The sequence below is a fragment of the Castor canadensis genome, chromosome 4 (assembly GCF_047511655.1).
Source record: "Castor canadensis chromosome 4, mCasCan1.hap1v2, whole genome shotgun sequence".
NCBI classification, from domain to species: domain Eukaryota; kingdom Metazoa; phylum Chordata; class Mammalia; order Rodentia; family Castoridae; genus Castor; species Castor canadensis.
The window spans coordinates 125,725,931-125,752,404 of NC_133389.1; the positions used below are offsets into that span (position 1 = coordinate 125,725,931).

At 41.9% G+C, this 26,474-nt stretch overlaps 1 protein-coding gene across 3 annotated transcripts in view; it reads left to right on the forward strand.

The window, feature by feature from the left end:
* Itga6 (integrin subunit alpha 6) overlaps window positions 1-26,474 on the forward strand; it is a 70,480-nt gene that overhangs the window by 19,229 nt on the left and 24,777 nt on the right. For 2 of the 3 annotated variants that reach the window (XM_074071109.1, XM_074071110.1), the window contains exons 2-9: window positions 12,090-12,214; window positions 13,612-13,691; window positions 14,912-15,167; window positions 15,888-16,019; window positions 19,198-19,408; window positions 20,777-20,970; window positions 21,116-21,204; window positions 21,835-21,953. In XM_074071109.1, coding sequence (XP_073927210.1) covers window positions 12,090-12,214; window positions 13,612-13,691; window positions 14,912-15,167; window positions 15,888-16,019; window positions 19,198-19,408; window positions 20,777-20,970; window positions 21,116-21,204; window positions 21,835-21,953 — 1,206 coding nt within the window. Of the gene's footprint in view, window positions 1-12,089; window positions 12,215-13,611; window positions 13,692-14,911; window positions 15,168-15,887; window positions 16,020-17,954; window positions 18,072-19,197; window positions 19,409-20,776; window positions 20,971-21,115; window positions 21,205-21,834; window positions 21,954-26,474 lie in introns of all 3 variants that reach the window. The other variant, XM_074071111.1, reaches the window with a different exon arrangement.

Consider the following 26,474-nt stretch of genomic DNA (forward strand, 5'->3'; position numbering starts at 1 on the left):
TGCTCAAATGCTAATGAAATGCAGTTTTGGAATTTGACTCAGAAAGACGTAGAATGTAGTTGTCTCTTTTTCCAGCTTACTTTGACCTTGCAGTTCTTCCTAACAGGTGGGTAATGCCTTCAGGGGACCCAAGTGCGGGCTCACAGTTGAGACGTGACTGAGCCCTGTTTCAGTAAAACTTGGAGCTCCGGTGAGTTCAAGCTGCACTCGCTCTTTGCACTTCTCCAGGGAACAGGGAATGGTAGGGGCAGTAAGTCTGTCGTTGGGATCCTGGGCCCAGTCAGTGCACACAACAACACAGGTAGGCTTGGCTGATGAAGGGGATGCTCGAGAGGAGATGAGAAGGGAGCTGGACAGTGGCTGCTTTTAGAGAACTAGCAGCATTCATGTACTGTGGAAGCGCAGATGAAGAGCCTAGCGGATGAGCAATTTCAAGTGTTCTGCCTGGTGGAATCTAGGTGGAGAATGGAGGGAAAGTAACAGTGATGGCAAGTTTGCAGTGTCACCAGCTTTTGCTATACTTTGTAAGGAGCCATGCAGAGAAGCCAAAATGGCCCAGTAGAGACAGTCAAACATTAGGACTGTTAGTGCTGCCCATGTAAAACCAGAAGCAAAATTCAAGCGTCATGGACAAGTTGGCAGTTCCTAAGCTTTCTCTTAAACTCCTCTCTAATGGGCTCATTTTGATGTCTATTTTAACTGGTGAGTTACAGGAAGGAGACTCTGTGGTACTTAGAGCTACCATTGAAATCTTCTCAGCCCTTTTTGGTTTCCCAACATGGTTGTGCTTGGGGCAAAGTCCTTGGAGGCAAAAGACCCCAAGCATTTGGTTTTTTGGTTTTTGTATCTCCTTCGAGGTACACAGTTGCTGGAAATTAGAACCACAGGCTCCTATAATAAGCCCAGTTAAAATGGGGAGGTAAGCCCAGGCACAGCTGGGGTAGAGCTTGGAAAACACTTACTGCCATCTCTGGGTCATTGTTACTCAAAGATTCATAGACAGAACTTTGAGTTTCAAATAATGCTACATAAATTATAAACTAACTATGAATTTTTAAAAGTCAAAGAACACAGGCAATACTTTATTTATTTATTTATTTTTGACAGTACTGGGGCTTGAACTTGGGGCCTCGTGCTTGGTAGGCAGGCACTCTACCACTTGAGCCATGCCTCAGCCCTGCGATACACTTTTCTAAAGGACACAGCAGAGACTTTGAAGGGGTCTGCAGCTCACTGGTTATGGGGCTGAGGATAAGGGGCAGGGGTGTCAGAGGTACTCCCCATTTTCCTGTACTTTTTGAGGTCTACTTCTGGGAACAGTAGAAGGTTCAAGGTTCATCAAAGTTTTAAATCTGCTGTGTTGAAGTTGAAGTTATTAAAACTAGACTTTCTTTTAATTATGTAACTTGGTTCGTTACTCATTAAATGTCTGTTAAGTGCCAGGCAGTGAGGTGGGTGTTGGGACACATGAGTGAACAGGAACAGATGTGGCTCTTAGGCCATGGAACTGACCTTCTGGTGAAGAGGACAGTGAGCAAGAGTCGTAAGTCACTAACTGTGGTCATTGTGATGGAAAAGTAAATGAAAAATAAGAGGTGGGGACTGGCTTGGCAGGTATGGTAAGGCTTTACTAAGCAGAGGTCCAGAGGGTGACGGGAAAATCCCAGAGAAGAGCCTGTGCAAAGGTCCTGAGCCCGGAGAGAACTGGAGGAGTGTGAAGCCACCCAGTATGGCTAGAGGATAGGAATGGAGGGGAGGGTCAACCTAGTATGAGCCCTTTGGAAGTACTTAACCTGAAATGTCTTTCCAAAGACCACCATCAAAATTCAAGTTCTCAGTATCAAGTACAATTTAATATCACTAAGCAAGAGTCAATTTAGATTTCCTGCTGTGATAGGCCGAACAATGCCCACAAAGGTGTTGTGCCCTAACCCACTAGGCCTATGGCTATCTTAGGTTAAATGGCAGAGGGGAAATAAGGTTGCTAATTAGTTGACCTTAACCAGGTAATGTCTCCTGGATTATGCAGATGGGCTCAGTACAGTCACAGAGGTCTTCATAATGTGGAAACAGGAGACAAAAGAGATGGGAAGATGCCAAGCTACCGGCTTTGGAGATGGAGGGGACCATGAGGCAGGAAAGTGGGCAGGTTTGAGAATGGGAAGGACAAGGGAACAAGGTTCCAAGAACCTTCAGAAAGGAACAAAACTCTGATGTACGTTGATACTAGCCCAAGAGACCTGTGTTGTGCTTCTGATCCAAGAAACTGTGAGATAACTGGTGTGTGTTTTAAGCCACCAAGTCTGTGGTAATGTGTTAGAGCAGCAAGAATAAAATGACTCAGCTGCAATGGTCATAGATGCTGTTACACCAAGTCACTTGGTCGGAAGGACCTTTCACACATTCCCTGCTGTTCAGAGCAGTGGAAGGCATCCCAGCAAGTCACACCCTACGCCTGGTTGAATTGTGACCATTCCGTGGCAGGTGTTTGTTGAGGGCCTTTTTCTCTAAGCATGGGACAAGTTCGTGGTTAAAAATGGCAAGAAGCGTGTCCTCATTGAATCTCATTCTAGATCTCTCATGATCCTGATCCATGCAGAGGGCTTGAGGGTGGGAGTTCATGTCCAGACACCACACTGATGGCAGGCACTGTGCTGTGTGGTTGGGAATGGCAGTGACTTCCCCCAACACTGTTCCCTGTCTTAACTGCTTATAGGAAAACTGGAGTTTTAGCCAATATGTTTATACTTAAGTGGTTTCCTTTTAGACTGTTTTGAAATGATTTTTTAGGACTGATAAAATAGGTCAAACTAAATTTAATAATGCTTGCTAAAGCATAGCCCACTACTGCTGGCTATAGCTTTTTGCGGGAAGAGAATTCCCCAGTGTATTTTTAGATTTTTCAAATATGTCACCAAAATAAGGAGAATAGTCATTTCATAACTCTCTTTAAAAAATATGTACAGTGGCTGGAAAGTCTAATGGGGTGTGTGTAGCGGGGAATAGACTGATGGACTAGACAGAGGCAGAGGAACCAGGCTCCAGTAAAAGTACTGGCAAGCTTTAAAGTACCTCTGTTTCTCCCAGGTTTGAGGGAAGGCTACTTAATTTTAGAGAAGGGAGTAAGGGCAAACCTTCCCAGCAGTGTAGGCAGGCCATTGTGTATGCTGACAGCAGCCAGTGGGGTGGTGAAGGAACGGGGACATTCCCCACTAACCACTGGTCCTCTGTTCCACCCAAAAGAGAGACTGTACCTTTGTCAGTGGACACCTGAAGAATCAACCCCAGGGGAAGAGGAGGGAGACTTACAAGGTCACTGGAGCTTTGTTGAGCAGACAAGCTGCCTTTAGCCAGGTCAAGATAAAAGCAAGAGTGCCTGTGAAACCATGCCAGATGCCACCACACAGTTGCACCCTTGAGCATGGTGCTCCTTGTGGATTTGAAGCTGCTGTCGGTCACATATAATCAGCTGAAGTTGGGATGTTTTTGGAGTGAGTGACAACAGGTGTGACCCAGGACTAGGGAAACCTGGGCATAACATCAGCTTCGCTACAGCCCAGGAGTGCTATTTCATGGTACAGTCTGATGGCCAAAAATGGCTAGTACCACGTGGTCTAGGGTGGAAGGGCCTAGGTCCCTCAGAAAGAAGGATTGGCCCAGGTATCCTTCCTAATGTGCCTGTCCGCAGCATGGAGAGCTCTCTGATACAGGGTCTGGAAAAGGTGTTTTCTTTATGCTCCTAAATATGAAACAAGATTTCTTTTTTACTTCCAGATTATTCCTTCTTAAGTTTGAACACTTACAAAATTGTTCTTAGGAGAGGCTTTTGTCTTTGTTTTTTTTTTCTGAAACAGGGTCTCAGTATGTAGTCTGGGTTGGTTTTTAAACTTGTTTCAAACTCAAAATACTTCTGCCTCAGCCTCCCCAGAGCTGAGATTACCAGTGTAACCTACTTTTTCTTTTTTTTTTTTTTTTTGGCAGTACCAGGGGTTGAACTCAGGACCTGTGCTTGTGAGGAGCCATGCTGGGAGCCATGCCCAGCCTTTCTTGCTGTAGTTATTTTTCAGATGGAGCCTGATTGGCTGGGGCCAACCTCAGACCACAATCTTCCTATCCTACCTATGCCTCCCATGTGCTACTTTTGAATGACAAAGTTCTGTTTATAATGAGCGCGTTAGCGTAAAAGCATCTCAATTAGTTTTAATTATGGATGCCTATAGGAGTTAAATTTGGTTTTAAAACATTTTAAATGAAAATAATACACTAAAACAGGAGGACCCTCACATTCAAACTTAGTTCACATTCAGTACTAATTCCTTGAGACTTGACACCATATTTGCAAGTTTTGGATGTTACAGACTTCAAAATATTCTGGGAAATTGAGCTAGACATTGCTCTCTGAAGCAATGTCGGAAGTTCATGGAGTTTAAAAAAAAATTCATGAGATTGTTCTTAGGCTGGTGGAGTGACTCAAGTGAGATTGTTCTTAAATTGCTCTTAAATGAATAGTATATTTTAAATGTTTTTATAAATTGAATGAAGAAATGTCATCAGTCGACTCTTAATCTACATTCACGGAAGTTTGGTATACAAATTGGCCAAAACAATTTTTCTGGAGTTTTTTCATTTACTTAGGCATTCGTGCTTTATTCTTTATGTTGCTGTGTACCTGGTATGTGAGGGGCGAGAAACAACAAGAGGGGCTGTGGTAGACAGTTGAGAGGAAAGACATTGATCGTCAAACTTAGGGAACTGAGGCTGGGGTGAAAAATCTGATTCTTTGAGAATTGATTGAATTTTTATGTATGGTTCCAGTTGGCAGGCTGGGGTCTGGGTTTGCTTCTAGGCTCTGCAAGGCTCTTCAGAGGCAGAGAGGTTACCAAAAAGCAGACAGTAGATGGAATCTGGTGTCTGACATTAACAGGGAGGAACCTCTGCCTGGAGTCCATCATGAGGGACTGGGGAGGAAAGGAATGATCAGTCATGATATTCACCCCTCCAGGAATCCTGGTTCCCTAAGGCAAGGACTGGGTCTAGAAGCCAGACACCAAATAATATTATACATCCTACCTCCATGCAGAGTACAGGCTCCTGGTGTTTAACATCCTGCCCCCCAAAAACCCACAGCACTTTTGGAGGGGAGAAAAGTAGGGATAGGAGAGTGAGTATACATTTTATGAAGCTTAAGTGGATTACGATGCACAAAAATAGAAAAATATTACCCTACTTGTAGTAGGAAAGGCCAAGTCATATGACACTTAAAAAAACAAAACAAAGCAAACAACAAAAATGTGGGGTAAAGAAAATCCCCAAAATACTAAGGCGTCCAGCGTGAGTGCAGGCACTGGGAGAGTCGAGCACTCCTCCCAGGGTTGGAAGAAAAGTGTGCGCTCTGACAACTGAATGCTGCAGTGAATCCCTGGAGTTCACAGGCCCCACCATGACTATTTTCAGAACTCCTGGTGGGGTGAGGCCACTATAGAAGTGCAGCTTTTTATATGATAGCCAAACAAAAACCAAGGGCGATCATGCCTGTGATGAGAGCTGGCAGCATAAAAGGCAATCGCCAATTGGGGCGTGTGTGCAGATCTGGGAGGGGTGACGATGATGGAAGTACATTATATGTATGTATGAAGATGTCATAATGAAAACCACCAAAAATAAAGACTAAAAAGGAAAAGAAAGGCAATGGCTAGTGTAAACCAACAGCAAAGCTAAAAGAAACAGTCCGGGAGCACAAAGCTTCAGAAGTTACAGGCAAAACGCTCAGAATTTTGAATGCACAAAAAAAGAGTAGGATTTTATGTTCAAGACCCAGTTAGGAGCAGAGGAGGCACTCCTGGAGTTTAGACATGGCTGCTGGAATCCACAACCTCGGTAGAAATACTGGAAAGTGAAGTTGGAAACTATCAGAATCCCAGGGAGGGAGGAACAAGAGAGAAAAGGTGACTTACCCCAGGAGTCCAGCACCTGACTAAACAACAGGTTTCAGAAATGTAATGAACGAAATGATTCCTGCAGGATGAGAGGTGCTTCCTGGAAGTTAATGTCCAAAGCCTGTATTGTGAGACTGTGCAGAGCTTAGTAAGTGACTAAAGACCCCCACATAGACTGCCATGCTGTCCAGGTGGCCGGGGGTACAGCAGGGATCTTAAAACACCCTCCCAGGACTGCCAGTCAGACAGCAGAAGTTTCCCTGGCAGTACCGAATGCCAGCATACATCACAGTAGTGCCACCACGGTTCAGAAGAAGTGTTCTTCAGTTCTATACCCAAACTCCATCCCAGGGGATGGCAGAATAAAGACAGTTTTGTGTATGTAGAGGCTTAGTTTACCTATCACACACTGTTAGGACAATATTTAAGAACATGCAAACAAGAGGAAGACAGGATCCTGTGTCAAATCAGATCACCCCAGGGTAGCAGTGAAGGGGAGTCTAGCTTGACACTGTAGAGCAGGCCTGGAACAACAGTAAGTCTATGTGCAAAAGGGGAGTCTGAGCAAGGACAGGGTCTTGATTTTATAATGAGGCCTGATTGGGAACTTAGAGAAGAGTGTGGCTCCAATAAAGGAAAACCATGTAAGAGAAAGAAAGGCAGCAGGAGTTGTCAAGAAAAACAGGTGCCAGTGGCTCATGCTACTTGGGAGTGTGAGATCAGGAGGATAGAGTTCCAGGACAGCAAATAGTTTACAAGACCCCATCTCCAAAAGAACCAGAGCAAAATGGACTAGAGGTGTGGCTCCAGCCATAGAGCACCTGCTTTGCAAGCATGAAGCCCTAAGATCAAACTCCCGTCCTACCAAAAAAAAAAAAAACAGAACTGATGATCCAGATGTGAAGCATACCCATAAATTGAGAGGCAAGTCCTCTTGACACTAGAGATGGTTTCCTTTGAGACCAAGGGTTTCTAATACTGGCTCGATTTAGATTAGCTAGAAAGAGGATCATCTTGATATAGCTTGGTTTAGCACTGTATATTTACTGACAATGTAAAAATACATGACTGAATTGTGGTTATAACACCAAATGTAAGTGGTAACAGCTCTGATAGTGCATAAAAGCAGAGCTGACAGGGTAGGACTTAGAGAAACCAAAAGGAAAGTTTGGGGGAGGGTCAGAATGCTGATAGCTTTGTTGTACCAACTGGAGAATTGAGGTTTTTATTCACATGTTGAAGAGAAAATAGAAGTTTAAGTACTTCATAGTGGCAAACAGAACTAAATATAGTTCTGTGTAAAGTCTTCCCTTTTCATGTTGTCAGGCCAATAGTTAATGCCCAAAGATTAATCAAGGTATAAACGTCACACTGTAGGACCAGGTGTAGCAGCTTATGTCTGTAATCTCAGTTACTTGGGAGTGAGTGCCAGCTCCAAGCAAAAGCACCAGACGCTATCTGAAAAATAACTATAACAAAAAAGGGCTGGAGGTGTGGCTCAAGTAGTAGGGTGCCTGCCTAGCAAGTGTGAGGCCCTGAGTTCAAAACTCCAGTATCACCACAAAAAACTGCCATACATAATGGTACATGCCTATAATCCCAGCAACTCAGGAGGCAGAGGTAGGAGAATCAAGGACTGAGGCTGGCCCTGGCAAAAGTATGAAACCCGATCTAAAAACAAAAGCAAAAAGGGCTGGAGGGAGGGTTGTGGTTCAAGTCCCAGTGGCACCAAAAGAACAAAACAATCTAGATTTAAGGAGAAGTTAAGTCTAGAATAAAAAATGAGAGATCTGCCCAGAGTAGGGCTTGGGATGAGTTTGGAATCTGTTGCTTTCTACCCTAAATTCTTTATTTCTGATTTATCATTGGTGTTTATTATTCTACCCAAAACTTAAAAATTGAGTTTGAAGATGGGTTACAATTATCACAGTAATACCACCTTCTAAATTTTCAGGTCCTAATTTGGTTGAGCTAAGACGGCTGTGTTTTAAATTAAACAACAATAGTGTCCTTGTTCTAATGAAGCAGTATTTCATGTTCTCTGGGACAGAGTTGCATAGCTAGAGGCAGAATCTTTAATCCTGAGGAAATGAATTCTTGCCAGAGACAATGAAGCAAAGCTGCTATTGTCCTTACAGTTTTAAAAGCACCCCAGTGTTTAGAACGTTTGATTGAAATAGTTATGCACAAGCACATTAGCTGTTCTTGGGGGAGGACTTGAACGTGTGAATGGGACTGTGGCTTCCTTGATGGGTTCTGAAGTAACCTCTAGTTAATAGGAGGGCAGTGGTTCTGGCTTTGTGCCATTGGTTATGATCTAGACCTCAAACACCTGCATTTGTGTCAGACCCCCAGTTACTGTCATACTTTCACATTGCCTTGTTAATGACTTTTTTCAAAATGTGTTTCTTACCATGAAAGATGCTGCTGTTGTGGTTTTGCAAGTTTCAGTTTCCAGTATGTTAGAGTCTTGTAAAACTCAGTGAAGGTGACTGTCCCCAGGCTCTGAGACGAGCAACTTGGGAAGTGATATTTTTCCTGTTGCTTTTGGTGCCTGAGACAATCTTAGTTCAAGGCCCTTTGTTTATATAGTTTTTCTTTGACCTGATGTGGGAATAGACTTTTGGATGCTATTAATTTCCACCATATCCTTACAAAGGTGACTTACATCCCCTGGGCCTGTCCCCTGGATGAATGCAGACCTGCACTGCTCTCGGTGCAGGCTGGGCAGGTCAGTTATGAGCGTGGTCATAAGAGAATGATTCTGAGCTTCCCTGGTCCTAGAAGGTCCCCAGCCAATACCTGGTTCTCACACAGGTGAGAGAGCCAGCGTTTGCCATCAAAGGGAACTGGAGGGAAGGGGAGAAAGCTGGGATTTGTACAGAAGCCACAATTGCATACTGGCTGAGGGGCCCCTCTGCTAACCCAGGAACTGCTCTGTGCTGAGCACCTTAGAACTGTCACTGTGGCCTGAAGATTAAGAAGTAGATGGGACAATACCTGGTGTCATTGTTGGAACATAGGTTTTGCGCGTTTATTTGTTCTGCCTGACCTAGCCTGAGCTAATGGACTGTGACCTATATTTAAGGCCAGTTGAAAGCAGATTTTAGAGCCTTTGTTAGTTCCTAAACCAGACAGGCAGCCTGGAGCTGAGCATACCTGGGGCCACCTTGTTCTCATGCAGGTGCTGCTCTGCCTTTTCCGTCACTCTTGTTGGGATCCGGTGCAGCAGAACAGGGCGCCATCTGCCGTCCGTGCCTGTGTTCCTTCTGCAGATCCCCTGGGCCAGTGGGGTGCCCTCACCATCCTTGGCAGAATGCATCCCTGGTGGAGCGTGGACTTGCTGGACCCCTGAAGGCAGGGCCTTCAGGAAGGCTCAGTGACAGCTAGCGTTACTCTCTAATAGGGCGCATTGCCCTTATTTTGTGGAGTTCTCTTCTCAAATTTGTTCTTTGTCCTGCTATTTGCTTCCTTCTGTGGCCGTCTGCAGTAGCCATCCCGGGTAAAATGGGAAGACCTTGTCTGGAAGAGCTTGGCATTGACACGTGGGAAGTCTTGTCACCATGGCCCCAGTAACCAGTTGGTACCTTAGAATTAAATGCCTGCTCTTTGTCTCACATGCATTAGTGTCTAGGACAAAGGGAACACAAGGGTGGAGGTACAATGGGAAAGGGGCTAGAAGAAGCAGACCCTCTCTGAAGGCTGGTCAGTGAAACCTTGGAGCCTTAAACCTCTGTCCCACACAGGCCACCAGAAGGGCAGGAGAGACAGCTGAGGCTCAGGGCTCTGCAGTGTGCTCCCTGACCCTTCTCCGCTGAACCAGTGTTTTGCCACCAGCTTGAGCATCCCCAGCCTGTCACGCCACTGCTCTTTCCCTCATGCTGTGTCCTGCCCCGTCCAGCTCAGCTGTCACTTGTTGGTGATACTTCTTCTCAGGCAGATGTTGGTGTGAGCACTTGTCCCCATTGCTCTACCTCCCTGTGGTTTAATGACCGATTTATGGATGTGCCAGCCTTTGATGAGTGGAGACAGTTTCTTCCTCATCCTGGGAGCTCTTGATGTGTGTTTGCTGATGGAGTTAGGAGGGGACTGTGATCATCCCGCCCCGCCCCCACACCACCACCTTAGGAAGCTATGGAGCTTCTGTGGGTGTAAGAAGAGGAAGTGGTTAAAGAAAACAGAAAACAACCTTGGGCCTCACAAGATGTTCTTTACAGCCTCTCCTTGGCGGTTGGTTACCTTTACCCCACCCAGTTGCAGGAAGGTTCTGATTCTTCTTGCCTTCAACGTGTCTGAATTTAGTCTTAAATCTGTCAATGAATAGAACAGTTCTTGTTCCAGTGTTTCATTGATATAAGTTTTACTCTTTCAACTAGATTGTAAATTCCTTAAAACTCCTTAAAATCCTGAGTTTTATTTCCTAGGAAACAGTCTAATGGAAAGGAGACAGTGCCCCAAGGTAACTTTTGTCTCAACCTCTGCGCCCTCCGTGAAATCAGAGAACTGGACCAATACCCTGGGATTTTGTGCCTCTGGCCCAGCTCCTTGCTTATCCCTCTTGCTACCCAACACAAGATCTATCACCACATCTACTGAGTTAACTGAACTTCCTCACCTCTCGAGTACCTGTTTGAGCTCTTGGGACCAGGAACAGCATTACTGAGACAGGAATGGGGTGGGCTTCTATAGACCCCCTATGGGCTGCCTTGCTCCTGCCCTCTACTGAGAAGTTTTGGGCCCCGAGACACTGCCTGGTCCTCTAAGTCTGCATCAGTTCTATACCTTTGTATGTGTTGTTTTGTTCCTTTAAATGTAGGATAGACTTGGAGGTGGAAGCTGGCTGTGCCAACTGTCCAGGAATCTGGGAGGAAGGGCAGTTCAGGAGCCACATGTTTCCATACTGGCCACCTATGGGCACACTCCTGCCTGTTTTCCAAGGGCGCTTGCCTCCTGTTGGATCAGCAGGATGGTATCAGTTTAAAAAACAAAACAAAACATTGAATCCCTTATTGGGTCCCCAACTGGAAGAGGTAATAAGGGACTGTTTGCATTGTGTTTATTTTCCTTTCGCACTTGAATTTGTGGGCTTCTTGAAGGCCAGGAGTGGCTTGTTTTCTGTTCTGAGGATTTGTTGTTCATACACTTCTGTGTTCCCAGCTGCAGTTTTCGTTCCCAGACTTTCCACCCTGGGTCTCTCTGTCCAGTCAGCTGTGTGTTCTTTCTCAATGTCTTGTTCTAGTTGCTCCATTCATTAATCAGGCATGCCCCCAAAGATTGTAAACCTCATGGGGAGCAAACACCCCTTTGACCCTGAGGGCCTGTAATTTTAAGGATTGAGGGTTTGAATCAGGGGTCCCTCCTTCCAGGAACCCTGGGATGGGAGTGCAGAGGAATATTTCTCGGCTGGGCACTACCCAAATCATCCCTGATCCTTTGGAGGAGACTAGGTGATGGGAGGGAACTTGTCTTAGATGACATGAGTGCCCAAGTACTGGAGGAGTGGCCCAAGTGATAGAACACCTACCTGCCTAGCAAGTGTGAAGCCCTAGTTCATACTGGTTCAAACCCTAGCTCCCCGTGCACCATAAAAAAGTGCCAAGAAGTAAGAGGTGACTCGGGAAGACAAGACAAGTTTTGCACCTTAAATAAATGCAATTTCTATTAGTCAACTATACCCCAAGAAAGCTGGGGAAAGGAAAAATTAAATTGGGATGAGGCCAAGACTGCGAAAGAGAAATCCATGGCGCTGTATCTTTGGCAAAGGTTAGGTTGAGTCACTAGACAGAAGGCAGTCAGAATTACCCTTGAAAAATACCTCAATGTTAGAAAGTGACAAATTACTGTTTATTAAATATAATGTGACCTTTTATTCCTTTTGATGTTGGCAACATTGGTTCATATGAGTTCTGTATGCCATCCTTGCTCTATGAGGAGTATGTCTTTTAAACACCAGAATCATACTTGGCTAGAATTTTTGATTCTAGGAGAGATGGGCTTATCTTCCTGTTTTAATATCCCTTCATCTTTTTTGCCTTTGTGTGGTTGTACTCGCAGACTGACAAACAATAATCCTGAGAGCTCTGAGTTCTAACTAATATAAATGCTAAAGGTATATAAAATCTAAATTCCTCAAATTCTCTGCTTTATCACCAGGTTGCTGGTGGGGGCACCTCGGGCAGAAGCCCTTCCACTGCAGAAGGCGAACAGGACAGGAGGCCTGTACAGCTGTGACATCACCTCTCGGGGACCGTGCACACGGATTGAATTTGATAACGATGGTATGTATGTTCTGCCCTCACTCTGTGTCCATTTGGCTAGCTTCCCTGTACTCCACAGGAGAGGTACAAGCATTTATTCGTGCAGAGAGGAACTCTTTTAATTGCATCTTGACCTGAAAATATGTACTTTCTAAATCACATAGGAGGCTGTTTCACTACTTGTCTTGATCCTGGTTTCTTAACTGATATGGCGTGTTCATGTTGCCACCTAGTGGTGTACCGAGGTTCTACAAGAGGTGGTCGCAAAACTGAACTAGCAGTGAAAAAAGTGGACTGTGTGCATCCTGCTCAAGCAACCAAAAGTTATCACTTGCTGTTAAAATATTTGGGAGAAAGACTATTTTATTTATTTATTTTTTGGTGCTAGGGGCCTAACCCAGTTACCTTGCACACTCAAAACAAGTTTCTGCCACTAAACTACATCTCTAGCCTTGAAAGACTTAAGTATCAGACCATTCTGAAATGAGAGCTGACCAATGTGGATAAAATTTGCCCTGCTGTCTCATATGGACACTGGTTTTGTGAGGCATCTGGGTGGCTGGAAGGTGGTGTAGTGTAGGCTGGGTTGACATCCAACCCCTGATTTCTATAGGTTGAGCAGACCTGTTAGTGTACTGAAAAACTCCTTCCAAATGAATTTGGTGGACCTGGCCTAAGCAGATGTGCAGAGTCACATTCTTATTCTCTCACTGCTTTATCTTACAGGAATAACATTCGTTATTTTTCATTGATTAGAAAATAATAAATGTTAATTGCAGGAAACGTGTAAGATGCAATAAAGAAAAGCAACATACTATATCTGTAACATTTTGACATTTTTCCTTCTGTCTGCTTGAGTGTGATTCAAGGTTAAAAGCCATGCTGGCAGAGTGCCTCAAGTGATAGAGTGTCTGCCTAACAAGCATGAGGACAAGAGTTCAAACCTCCAGTACCTGCCACCAAGAAAAAAAAAAGAGAGAGATTGAAAGCCATGACTGTCTTCTCATTAAGGAAGACAAAAAATTGGATATAGGATTGGATATAGGATCATAGAGTAGATTTAAATTGATACTGAAATGAGCACATGATGGTATTTGTGGTTTCTCTTTCCTCTCTTTTCTGGCTAAAAAGTAAATACATTACAACATTGCTTGTCAGCTGCTGGTGAATCTGAGTCCTTATCTCTCTCCAGTAAGGACCAGTTCATGCTATTATATAAAAAAAAATAATAATCATTTCTCTGTTCTTTTGAGATGAGAATGCATTGTTCTGGACTGAGTAACTGAATTTACTAGGAAGTGAGCCTTGGAGTCAAGACAGCTTGGAAACAGTTTCTGGTGTTTTTGTTCACTTGTTGGTTTGTAGTCTGCAGTACCCGAAGTGTTAACTGTGTGTGTAACCTGTGTTACTTTTCACAGCTGACCCCATGTCAGAAAGCAAGGAGGACCAATGGATGGGGGTCACTGTCCAGAGTCAAGGTCCAGGGGGCAAAGTGGTGGTAAGTGTAGATAAGTCCCTTCACTCAAGTGTTCCTTAACTTACAGCGGTAAATAAGACAGAGCCCCTGCCTGCAGGGCCTTTTCCTTCTACCAGACTCCTTAACTTAAAACTGAAATTGATAAAAAGAAACCAAAGCATCACTGTTCTGTGATTTGTGATATACTCTGACACAGTCCTACAACCTGCTTTTTCTTTATAGTTTCAGATTCAATAACTCTTTATTAAATATTCCTAAAACTCTAGATGGTCTTAAAACAAAAAAGCAAAGGCAAACTAGACATAGTTTCTGTCCTAGGAACTTTGTAGTTCTTGTAGGCAGAAGTACTATGGAAATGGCTTGGGAAAGTGACATCAGTTAATTTTAAACTCTTGCTCGCTCTGAACTTCTTCAAATGAAAGTGTTGGCAAAGAAAAGAGGAGTTGTTAGTTCCACATGGTCTGGAATATGGTAACCCTTTTTTGTCTCTCAAAATCTGGTCGCTGTTAACATTTATACAGAAGTAGGGGAAAAATGAGAATTTTAGTGATCATTGAATTTTGATATTTAAGGGGCACATCATGGGAAATGTACTTGGGTATTATAAAGTATTTTCTGACACCAAAACTACATTACATGGAAGGTAGCCATGAATGCCCTGCAGAAATTATAGAGATTATTTCATTTCTTCTGGCAGGGTAATTCTCTCTGTCTTTTTAAAATAGGACGTAATGTTTCAGCTAAGATTGTAGGCTAAGACTTATTATAAGGAAATAGTGTAGGTAGAAAGAAAATGCCTTTGTTTTAGCTGTGTTTGCTTGATCCTTGTGAAAATATGTCCACGATTTTTCTCTTCCAGACATAATTATTTTCACGCTGATATGATGGTTTTACAGCCACTAAAAGCCAATTAAGAAAATGAAGTGAGAAGGTGTTTCCTTTTGTTTATGTGACAGATAAATTCACAGATAAATTGCCTGTGGATTCAGACTGGCGTTTCAATATTTGGATTGGAGCGTTACTCTCTGAGAATAAGACAGAAGTCCTAGTGTCTGTGTTTGATAACAGTCTCTTCAGTGCCATTTGGGGGGAACATTTGCTGGTTTGGGATAAGGATTCATTTAATCATCCTGTTTGGAGTTAACCTCTTTATTATTGTCTTTTTTTCACCAATTCTATATGAACTTTTAAATAACAAGGTTTATGGACATGAATAGGCTATTTTATTCCATCTGTTTTAGACATGTGCTCATCGATACGAAAAAAGGCAACATGTTAATACAAAGCAGGAGTCTCGAGACATCTTTGGGAGATGTTATGTCCTGAGTCAGAATCTTCGGATTGAAGATGATATGGATGGAGGAGACTGGAGTTTTTGTGATGGCCGATTGAGAGGCCATGAAAAATTTGGTTCTTGTCAGCAAGGTGTAGCAGCTACTTTTACTAAAGACTTTCATTACATTGTGTTTGGAGCCCCGGGTACCTATAACTGGAAAGGTATGATGTCCAAATTTACAGAAACAGTATTAGAAGGTCTGGGTAGTTCCAACAGTGTGCTTAAGTACATGCTTTAGTATGTTAAGTTAAAATGTATTGCAAAGCATTTGTATGTTATAAATGTGGGTAGAATGTTAAAATTTCTCCTCTGACTGACAATTTAAATAATGGAAATGTTTTAGTGTTGAGATTTTTTTTACCCAAGTTACTAGTACTTTATGTAAGTACAACTAGTAAACTTTTTTCTCTAGGAATGTAGTAATTACCAGGAGTTGATCTTGCTGCTTTGTATTTGTTTCATGAAGCTAGATGGTTTCATTTTAAGTTAGTGATCTGAAAACTGAGAAGGATTAGGTGACATATACAAAGTATTAATGCAGAGGTTTCTTTCATTGTACATTATCTTAAAAGACCATGTTTTACTTATACTCAGAAAGTTAGAAGGGCATTCCATTTTCCATCTAGCTTTATGGCATTATAAAGATAGTTCTTGGATTCATGGGCCATTTTTTAAATTACTAGAACAAATTTCTTTCACATAAAATTTTACATGAACGTGGTTAACAGTCTTAAAACTCACCTCTTTCCTCTGCCTTTTCTTCTTCTAAACTTTTCTTCCTGTACTCCCTGATAGCACAGGGGATCTTTATTAGGAACCATTTGTTTTATTTTGTTTCATCTTCATTTTTTTTTGTCATTTTTACCATTTCATTCCTTTAGGGATTGTTCGTGTAGAACAAAAGAATAACACTTTTTTTGACATGAACATCTTTGAAGATGGGCCTTATGAAGTTGGTGGAGAGACTGACCATGACGAAAGTCTCGTTCCTGTTCCTGCCAACAGTTATTTAGGTAGGAACAAGTGTAGATGGTATGTCTACCTTTTCAGACGCTGGGACTCTTTCTAGAAGGGCCTGCAGGCTCCTGGACTTCTAGGCTAGGATTTAGGCCAAGGGGATCCAGGGGACTTGGCTGCATTTGCTGGAACTTGATATACATTGGATCTGGGGACAAGCTGACTGCTGGCTGGGGTCCTTCCCTTCTGGCCTAGGCTTCCTGGAAGGAGAAAGTAACCAGTTACACTTAAAAATCATCTGTCCTGCCCTGCTACTGGGAAGTCTGTCTCCTGAGCCGATGGCAGCATCTATAACCTGCACCAGGTCATTTGAGTATCCGTGAGAAAATGCCTAAGTGTTCGCGGGGGCCGAGGCCCCTTCCCAATCCCTTCAGCAAGGCCCCTTTCTAGGAATGCTCGTTAAGAACTACACTTATGAAGTTACTTTCAAGTGCAGGTCAAGATCTCCAGTCCTTCCTCTATGATTGCCATTTTCCAAGGGTTGGCCCTCCGTCTGGATGGGGGCTCCCATGTCACAGGGCCCAGTGGGTAGCATGGGGGCTCCTGGCTGAGTCTGAGCAGGACTGCTAAGGCGGCTCGGAGGACACCCAGATTGTGTCTAAGTGCCAATTCCTTAACTCCTGATGCTTGTTTGCATTACTAATGGTGTCCTAAATTATTCCTGTGCATTATGGTAATTACACAAAGGCTTTTAAAAGCTTTAATTCTTGGTATGAGTTGACATAAAGAATAATTACTGTTCATTTCTTGGAAAAAATGTAAAAAATATTCTAAACCTAAATAGTAACCTATTTTAAAAAATGATGAGAAAAGTATCCACGTGCTAGAGATGTTACTGGAACAATAGAAGATTTAAAAAGGAACAAAGCAGATTTAGGTAGATAAATAATTCCAATAAAGTGCTAGTAAATATAAGTTCTAATTTTACAACTATGCATGTATGGTACTATTAATTTTTAAAAAATTATTCAACTCATATACCCCATCCCTCTCAAATAAAAACTTGATATGAAGATATAAAAGAATGAAGACAAAAATTATACTTACCACTTACTTATAAGCATCTACTGTGTGCTTTGTTCTTTGCAGTGCTGGGAATCAAGCCCAGGGCCTTGCACATGCTAGGCAAGTGCTCTACCACTGAGATACACCTACTCAGTGTTTTATGTATCTGCAATACAATGAGGGTCTCCCACCCTTCTATTTAACTGATAAGTAAACTATAACTTAGGAAGCTTCATTTCCTAGCCCAAGTTTACATTAATAACTCCCCTGCCAAGGAGAGAACAACTCTTAAAAGTGAAGGGAGCCATCTGGGTGTGTGAATGGTCTGCTTATTGGCCTTGTAGGAACAGTAGGGGCTCAGGACTAGTGGTCTGCAGTCTCAGGTATTAAACCTGGGTTTTCATAGTAAAAGCCTTTGAAGGCAAGTGTTAACAAACCGATATTTTATTTGAACGTATATTAACCCCCAGTCTCTTAAGTCAAATGTGATACTTAGGGAATATTTCTCATGGGCAATGTTTAAATCTAATTGTTCTGGTCAAGAAATTAATACTTTGGTCTTTTAGATGCCCATGGATTTTATAAACAGAGCTGCTGTTAGAACATAAGAAAATAGGAAGTGTTTTTTTTCTTAAACACATTTGCTACTTTTAGAATGGACTTCTTCCAAAGTGGATGTCTGAGAAAGAAATCAAGTTCATGTTATATTTTGCTTGTCTGTCCTAGGAGGGAGGCTGTCATTTTTCAAAAGATCAATGGGTTTAGGGGATAAAATGATCTTTCTGAGGTTCAGGAAGCTGTCACGGGGGAGCTTGCTGGATACGGTAGTGGCCTCATCCTCCAGCGAGAATGGCAGTGGGCGTGCTGCCTCTTACCAAGCATAATGATTTTTTTTTCAATCTCTTCCATCCCATGTGTGTGTACAGGCCTGCTGTTTCTGACCAGCATTTCCTACACAGACCCTGATCAGTTTGTTTATAAAACACGGCCTCCCAGGGAGTTGCCTGTCACATCCCCTGATGTGACGATGAATAGCTACCTAGGTTTGTGACCTCTGAGATGACAAATAAATTGTCTTGGTCGTGGTCATTTAAAAATTTTTTTGATCCATACAGAGCATAAATCTTTTTATTTTTCTATTTCATTTCAAGTGAAGCTCACACAAAAAGCATGCCATGGTTGAGGCTCTGCCGTCAGATGGTTTTCAGAACTGGGTTCAGTGATATTGCTCTGTTCTGAAATTGTGGTTCATTGTATTTTTCAACTCACTTCACAATTTGAGAACCGCAGCAGTAGTGGTGATGCTTTTCGTAAATAAAACCCAATAGGAAAGGGTGAGCTTATGTTGTTCTACATCTGTCTCACCTTTACATAGAAAAATTGGGGGAGAGTTTTGATGATTGACATTTATGTTTATAATCTAGCAAGTCTTGGTGTCTGAAATCTGACCTCCTACCTGGTGCTTGATGATTGGGTATTCCAACCTTTGCTGCCCTTTGAACAATTACTAAATGATCTCAGTGACAAGTCACCTCTGTTGTTTACATGGGGTTCTCAAATACCACATGTCATCATGCATGGTTTTGTTTGCATGCTTGTGTCTGAAAACTAAGTGGGTCCAGAATAATAAAATGCAGTCTGTGGTGTATCAATGATGTTAGCATTTGTTCTTGCCTGATTACCAAGGATGTTGTTGAGTGCAGATGTTGTTCATATCAAAATAGTGTCACTATGTTACAGCAGAACGCCATGTAACGTGCTCAAGAATGTGAGCCAGGTTGTATTCTCTGCACATGTGATGTAACACTACTGTGAGACTTCAGTCTCTAGCCTGCTCTCCTTTTGGCATGGTTTTAATATTAAAATAGAGTCTAGATTGATTAAGATGCATGAATACTTCATGATTCAAGTTTATAAATGCTAAATAACATAAAAGCTTTTCTTTAAAAGTTTTAATATCCACGGACAATAGCAGAATAACCCAATCCTTTGTCCTTGGGTTAAATCTCTTAACTATGTGACTCCTGTTTCACATATGAGAGCTGGGGCAGGGGTCAGGAGGAGAGTGGGGTGGGGAACCCAAGGAAAAGGTTGATGAAATTACCAGTACCAAGTATGTTTAAAATACAGGATTGGTGTGTGCGAGGCTCTATTTTTTTTTTTTTCTAGGTTTTTCTTTGGACTCAGGGAAAGGCATTGTTTCCAAAGACGAGATCACTTTTGTATCTGGTGCTCCAAGAGCCAATCACAGTGGTGCTGTGGTTTTGCTAAAAAGAGACATGAAGTCTGCTCATCTCCTCCCTGAGTACATATTTGATGGGGAAGGCCTGGCTTCTTCATTTGGCTATGATGTGACCGTGGTGGACCTCAACAAAGATGGGTAAGGACGTGTTAGGTTATTTTATACTGTAATCATGGCTGCTTGGATGGGCTTCTGTAGGTCTGGAAGAGAGCTCTCCTTTCAAGGTAGTCAAGTCAAAGAATACATTCGTTTCCAAATTTTAGCCATACCATTCCATCTTCATCATTTCTGTCATGGCAGCAGACATTCATTGTTCTCCCCAGGCTGTAGGATTACCTTTTTTGGTTTTGTTTAGTTTGGTTTTTTTGGTGGCACTGGGGTTTGAACTTGGGCCTCCCACTTGCTAGGCAGGTGCTGTACCACTTGAACCAGGCCTTCAGCCCATTTTATTTTAGTTACTTTTTCAAATAGGGTCTCGTATTTTTGCCTGGAGCTGGCATCAGACCACAGTTCGCCTACCTATGTTTCTCAGTAGCTGGGACCACAGATGTGTACCACCAAGCAGAGCTTATTGGTTAAGCTGGGGTCTCAGTAACTTTTTTTTAGCCTGGGCTGATCTTAAACCATGATCCTCCTGATCGCCACCTCTCGAGTAGTTGTGATTACAGGTATGCACCACCACACCCAGTGTAGGAGTACCTTCTTGATTTCAGTTTTCACTGATGTCTTGGAATCATGGATCCATGAGAATTAAAATTTGAAAAAAAATTAACTCATAAAATGACACCTTTTGGGTTATAATACATATATACATGCAAATGTCACGATTAAACACCCTGTATAGCTATCTTAAACAAAAAAGAGAAAAGAAAATGACACCTATGTGATTGTTCTGTAGTTTCTTTTTTTTGGTGGTATTGTGATTTGAACTAAGGGCCTCACTTGCTAGGCAGGCACTCTGCCATTTGAGCCACTCCACCAGCCCTTTTTTCTGTGGAGTGTTTTTGAGACAGGATCTCATGAACTATTTGCCTGGGCTGACTTTGAACTGTGATCCTCTTGATCTCTGCTTTCCAAGTGGCTAGGATTACAGGCATGAGCCACTGGCACCTGGCTGTTCTATAGTTTTTTAAAGGGCTGTTGAAACATCCAGAATCTCCTGTTGATAGTAGGGACTGGTAACAAAGTCAATACATAGATGATTGATGCCAGTTGGGGATTGGGGTGGAGTAGTGGGTCTTTGTAGGGGTTGGGTTTCTACTGTACTGAAGCTCTAACTTGAGAAACTGACTTCTTTGAGTTCCTCCCCTCCATATTTTCCTTGGGGGCATTTCTTACAGGCTACTTTGGTTTTCTGTTCAGTGTTTTCACTGATGAGATATAAATTCTCAACTTTAGGTTTCTTCTGCTATCTCTGTATCCTCAGTACCTACACTGGTAGTATTTTCCCTCTGCTTGTCGATCTAGCGAATAGCTTACAGTTCTTCCCCTTGGTCCTGTTTTTAGGTGGCAGGATATAGTGATCGGAGCGCCACAGTATTTCGATAGAGATGGAGAAGTTGGAGGTGCAGTGTATGTCTACATAAACCAGCAAGGTCAATGGAATAATGTCAAGCCAATTCGTCTTAATGGAACCAAAGACTCTATGTTTGGAATTGCAGTAAAAAATATTGGAGATATTAATCAAGATGGCTATCCAGGTACATAAGGGACTGAAATGGTTGTGATTCACAGATGGATTATTTGGTTATGTACATGAAGAGTACTTGTGGCTTCTTAGTCCAAAACATTGTATAGAAGTGTTTAAAAAAATGGCATGTTTTTAAAATGTGATGTTGTCAACAGATATTGCAGTTGGAGCTCCCTATGATGATATGGGGAAGGTTTTTATCTATCATGGATCCGCCAATGGAATAAATACCAAACCAACACAGGTAACCAAACAACCTGGATTTCTACAAGTAGTCTGTTTTTTGCTTTGTAATATACTGTTTAGGTTTAAATAAATTTTCGTAGTTTTCTTGTTTATTTAAAAGTCCATAATAGTATAAAAATTTTTATATGTGTTACTGGAAGATAGCTTTGAAATACATAAATGTAATGACCCTACTTCTTTAATTGTAAAATTCCTTAGCTAAATAATCCAGAGCAAAAGACTATTCTATCCTGACAGCAAAAGGAGATGGAACTATGATATATTTCCCTTAGTAGTATACTTAATAGAGATAAAACTGAGCAAACAAAATAGGTGATTATAATTACATGGAGAATTCAGATACCAAGAATTTTAAGTTAGGAAGTTTGGTTGAAATACCCTGAGTGACTGACTATACAGTAAATAGACATCAAAAACGGGCTCTCTTTTCCTTTGAAATATGTGTCACTCAGATACCTTATGAAATAAAATGTATGCAGTGTTAGATTATATGTATACTTATACTTTATAATTTAATATGATTTAATTTTAAGTGAACTCAAACTTCAGTAGAAACATGTCTTTCTTGACGCATAGACAAGCTGCTTATTTTGGTAGCCTGTCTCCATTCTGATGCCCTTTATTTCAGGTTCTCGAGGGCACCACGCCTTATTTTGGATATTCAATTGCTGGGAATATGGACCTGGACAGAAATTCTTACCCCGATGTTGCTGTGGGTTCCCTCTCAGACTCAGTGACTATTTTCAGGTGTGTTGTCTTTGACTTTAGTTAAGCGTGTTCTGTAATCAGGTTATACTAACATTTTGAGCTTTTGAACTGAAATTTTGTAATGCCTATTGACTTCAAAGGCTTATATGAAAATTTGAAGATATTTCTTTTTCTTTTGAGGGCAGTGTAAAAATATAATAAAAATATCTTGTAAGGTCTTGCTAATAATAGTAACTGGGCACTGGTGGCTTACACCTGTAATTCTTGATACTTGGGAAGCTGAAATCAGGAGGATCAAGGTTTGAGATCAGCCCAGGCAAATAGTTCACAAGACTCCATCTCCAAAATAACTGGAGCAAATCTTTAAAACCAAAGCACATAAAATATAACAGTACAAAGCACTTAAGGAAATCCTTTATAACTCAGCATTCATTCTTAAACTCCAGAAATTTGAGTCGTAGTCTTAGTTCTTTACTTTCTGTGATTGTATATTTTACAAATTTGGTATCATAGTGTATATATGTATTTTTTTACTTTGTGGCGGCACTGGGGTTTGAACTCAGGGCCTCATGTTTGCTAAGCAGGGGCTCTTACCACCTGGGCCACTCTGCCAGCCCATAGTGTACACATTCTTTGTAGCCTACTTCTGTGCACTTTTGATCATAGTGGACTTACCCCATGCCTCTCGTACTTTTCTAAAGTGAAGTCACAGCTGTCTGGGACGTGTTATGTGACAGGTCCATTGTTTATTTAATTCTTGATTGTTTCCTTAGGATAAATTTCTGAAAGTGAAATTGCTTCATGCACTTGAAGACTTGATTCAGGTTCACCAAAGTGACCTCCATCTTGGAGGTGACAAAGGTACCTGTCAGCTGCTTTTAAGTCTTCCTTTCCTGCTGTTTTCATTGCTGTTAAAAATCACCATTAAAAGCTGATTTTTTAACTTTTTTGTCTTAAAAGTGTCACATTCTTGTTCTCAAAAAAAATCAGTACGGAATTGTAGAAAGTACAAGTTTCTAAATATCCCTACTTTCCTCAGAACAGCAGTTTTGAGTATCTCTTATACTTTTAGGATCATCAGAAGACCACACTAACTGTTCTCTAATCTAGTTTGGTTTTTGGTGACACTGGGGATTGAATTTGGGGCCTCATGCTTGCTAGGCATAGCACTTTACCACTTGAGCCATGCCTCCGGTCCTTGTTTGCTTTTTCAGTTTGGTTTTCAGCTAGAGTCTTGTGCTTATTGGCTGGGCTGGCCTCGGACCACGATTGTCCTATCTCTGCCCTCCAGTTGCTGGGATCACGGGTGTGTACCACCACTCCCAGCTTGTTGTGGCGATTGGGTCTCATTAACTTTGCTCAGGCTGGCCTCGAATTGCAATCCTATCTCTGCCTCCCACGTAACTGGGAATACAGGCTTTTGTGCTACCACACCCAGCCCTGGTTTGTAAAAATTTAATGCCTTTTCTGTACTTGTCAATATAGATACATAGTATGACTTAATATTCTACCATACACATCCAATTAACTGATTGTCATTGTGAACAATATGTTATGGCACATTGTTTATATCTCTGTTGCACTTTTTTTCTTTAAAGAAAAATTCCCAGAAATTGTAGCACAATTTTGCATTACTCTCAGATAAGTCATACCAGTTTATATTGATGGCAAAACCTACGAGAGGTCCTGTGTTCTCACGGCCTTACCAAGATTGAATGTGAAGAATGTCGTTTTTGTCCATGTGATAAGTTCTCCCACCTGGGTTTTTTTTGAAACCACATTTTCGATACATAGTGCAGGCTGGCCTTGGACTCAAAATCTTCCTGCCTCAGCCTCCCAAGTGTTGGGATTACATATTTTGATTTAATTTGCTTTCTTTGAGTGCTAGTCCCATTTGATTGGTCCTTTTAAAAAAAAAATAATAGACTTTATAGTTAGACTGAAAAACACAGAGATTGGTGAGAGACAGATGCTAGACTGAAAGAGGCACAGGAAGACAGGTGAGGAGACGGCTTCAAGGTCAGCACAGGCTTTAAGGAACCTGCTGAGGGGGTTCTCCAGCAGACCCAGGCGTAGTTATAGGAGGTTAGTGGGAGAAGTCCCAGGAAGGTCCCTGGGTGGGACAATCCTCAATCTGACCCTCCCCTCCCGAGATAATGGCTTAAGGGTGGGAGGTCATTCTTAAAGGAGGCTGGGTGGGGAGTTTCTAGTAAGCCATCTACAAGGAGGCACAGGGAAGGGGTCCAGTCCTAATGTGGCTGCCCTGTGTTCACCCTAACAAGTCATTTTTATTTCTTAAATATCTTTAGAAAAATGGACAGTAATGTTCAGTGAAACCCTTGAGTCACAAAACTGTTGTCTGTATGCTCAGTGCCTTCATCATCCTTAGACTTTCTGAAGAGTGTTAAGTATAGATGCAGCTTCCATACCTAAAATCTAATTCCAAAAGCCCCTCTGGAGAATTAGAAATCAACTCCAGGACAGCTCTTTTTGCTTTCCCTTGGGTTTTTTGTTTGTTTTGAGGTGGGATCTTGCTGGTTGCCTAGGCTCAAGCGATATCTGCCTCAGTCTCCCAAGTAACTGGGACTATAAGCATGTGCCACCATGCACAGCTTCCAGAATACTTCCTTGGAGATTTTTATATGAGGGAAGAAAAATTGTTTCCTGGCTAAATAGTAAGACCTATGAAAGCAGAAGTTAGTTATAGATGGCAAAAGTAGGAGATATTAAAATAAGTGGAGAAGCTGGAGGTATGGCTCAAGTGGACCTATCTATAAAAACAAGTGAAGAGTATAGTGTGTCTGTGATGTTAATGAGGTCAAAGGAGGAAACCAACAATTTAATTTTTAAACAAAACTTAAATTAGCCAAACAATTGAACACATGTATGAGATTTAGAAAGGAAAGCATTCAGGGGGGGTTGCCATCTGAGTAGTGGGTTATGTTCTTGTTTTTTGTTTATTTATTTTGCGGTACTAGGGCTTGAACTCAGGGCCTTCACCTTGAGCCACTCCACCAGCCCTTTTTCTGTGATGGGTGTTTCTGAGATAGGGTCTCACATTGCCCAGGCTGGCTTTGAACTGCAATCCTGATCTGTGCCTCCTAAGTAGCTAGGATTATAGGCGTGAGCCACCAATACCCTGGTGTGGTTTGTGTTCTTGGTGATGAACAACAGTCTTGAGGCCTTGACCTTGAAATCACCTCAGTGGGAGTTCCTGAAGTACTGGGGCTCTCCCAGGTTAACACACTCAGAAATTGTTCTGTCACTGGTGGTTCCCAAACACTGCTTCTATCTGCTATTTCTCTTCCTGTGTAGGTATTAACTTTAAAACAATTCAACATTTTTAAAAGGTAGAAGAGTGTGACATTCAGCTATTTTAGCAAGCTTCCCTCCAAAGGCAATTTGAATTTCTTGTTTAAGGTATAGCCTTCAACTATCAAGAAAACTTCTTGTTCCAAAATCTCTTAAGTTTTTCTAATAGATAACCAGACTTTAATACTTGCCTCTGCCTGTGGGTATTGATATTTTATACTTTTACCTTCCTGTCCTCAAACTAGTTTGACAATGAACCCTATAAGCTCTTTTCTTCTTTCCTCATAGATGGTATAAAAGTGAATTTCAAATTCCTTTCATGACAAGAGGAGAACAAACTCCTTCCTTTACAAATGAGGAAACTAAAGCCCAAGGCTTCCTTGATATTTTAAGGCTGTTATCCTGAGAGAACAAGGTGTAGTTCCTAAATCCGTCCAACCCCGGGCTGGATATCTTCCCACTAGATCATATGAGTGCTTCAGGGTAGTTAGTAAAAATAAATACCAATCCAACATGAGGCAGGTAAGCCAGCAAGAGCTGCTTTCTGTGTCAAAAACACATTTTTCATCATTCGTATATACTGTGTCCTCAAAATTGTGTATGTTGTATGTTTGAAAAACAGAAATTAAAGCAGACCTCAGGCAGAAATATGTGTTAAGATTTTTTGGAATTTATGCCACACAGATGCATTAATATTGTGACATGTGACACTCTCTACATCTATGGCAGCTGATTTTTAAGATACTTATGTGAGTAAGTACAGTAAGTAGAAAGTATGAACTTTTGCTATAGGAAGAGCAAAGGAGAATGTACAACTTTCATTCTTTTGAGACAGGGTATTGCTGTACAGTCCAGGCTGGCCTGAAATTCACAATCCTCCTGCCTCAGTCTCCTGAGTGCTAGGATTACAGGTATGCACCACCATGCCTGAGCCTTATGTACAATTTTTATATGTCAGTCAAAGATAAATTTAAATATATTTAGAAATTTGAACACATGTTCTTTGACTCAGAAATTCTCCTAGGAATTTATCTTACAGATAAACTCATTGTGTGCATAGGTTTATGTATAGTGTCGGTCAACAGAAAGCCTAACAAGCACATGAATGTCTGCTGCGTAGGACTGGTCAAATAAAGGGTGTGCCACTGGTACAGCGCAACACCACAAGGTGTGAGAAACAATGAGCTAACTCTATCTTATAGCTATGAGAAGACCTCCAAAACGTTAACGAGACAAAGCAACATACAG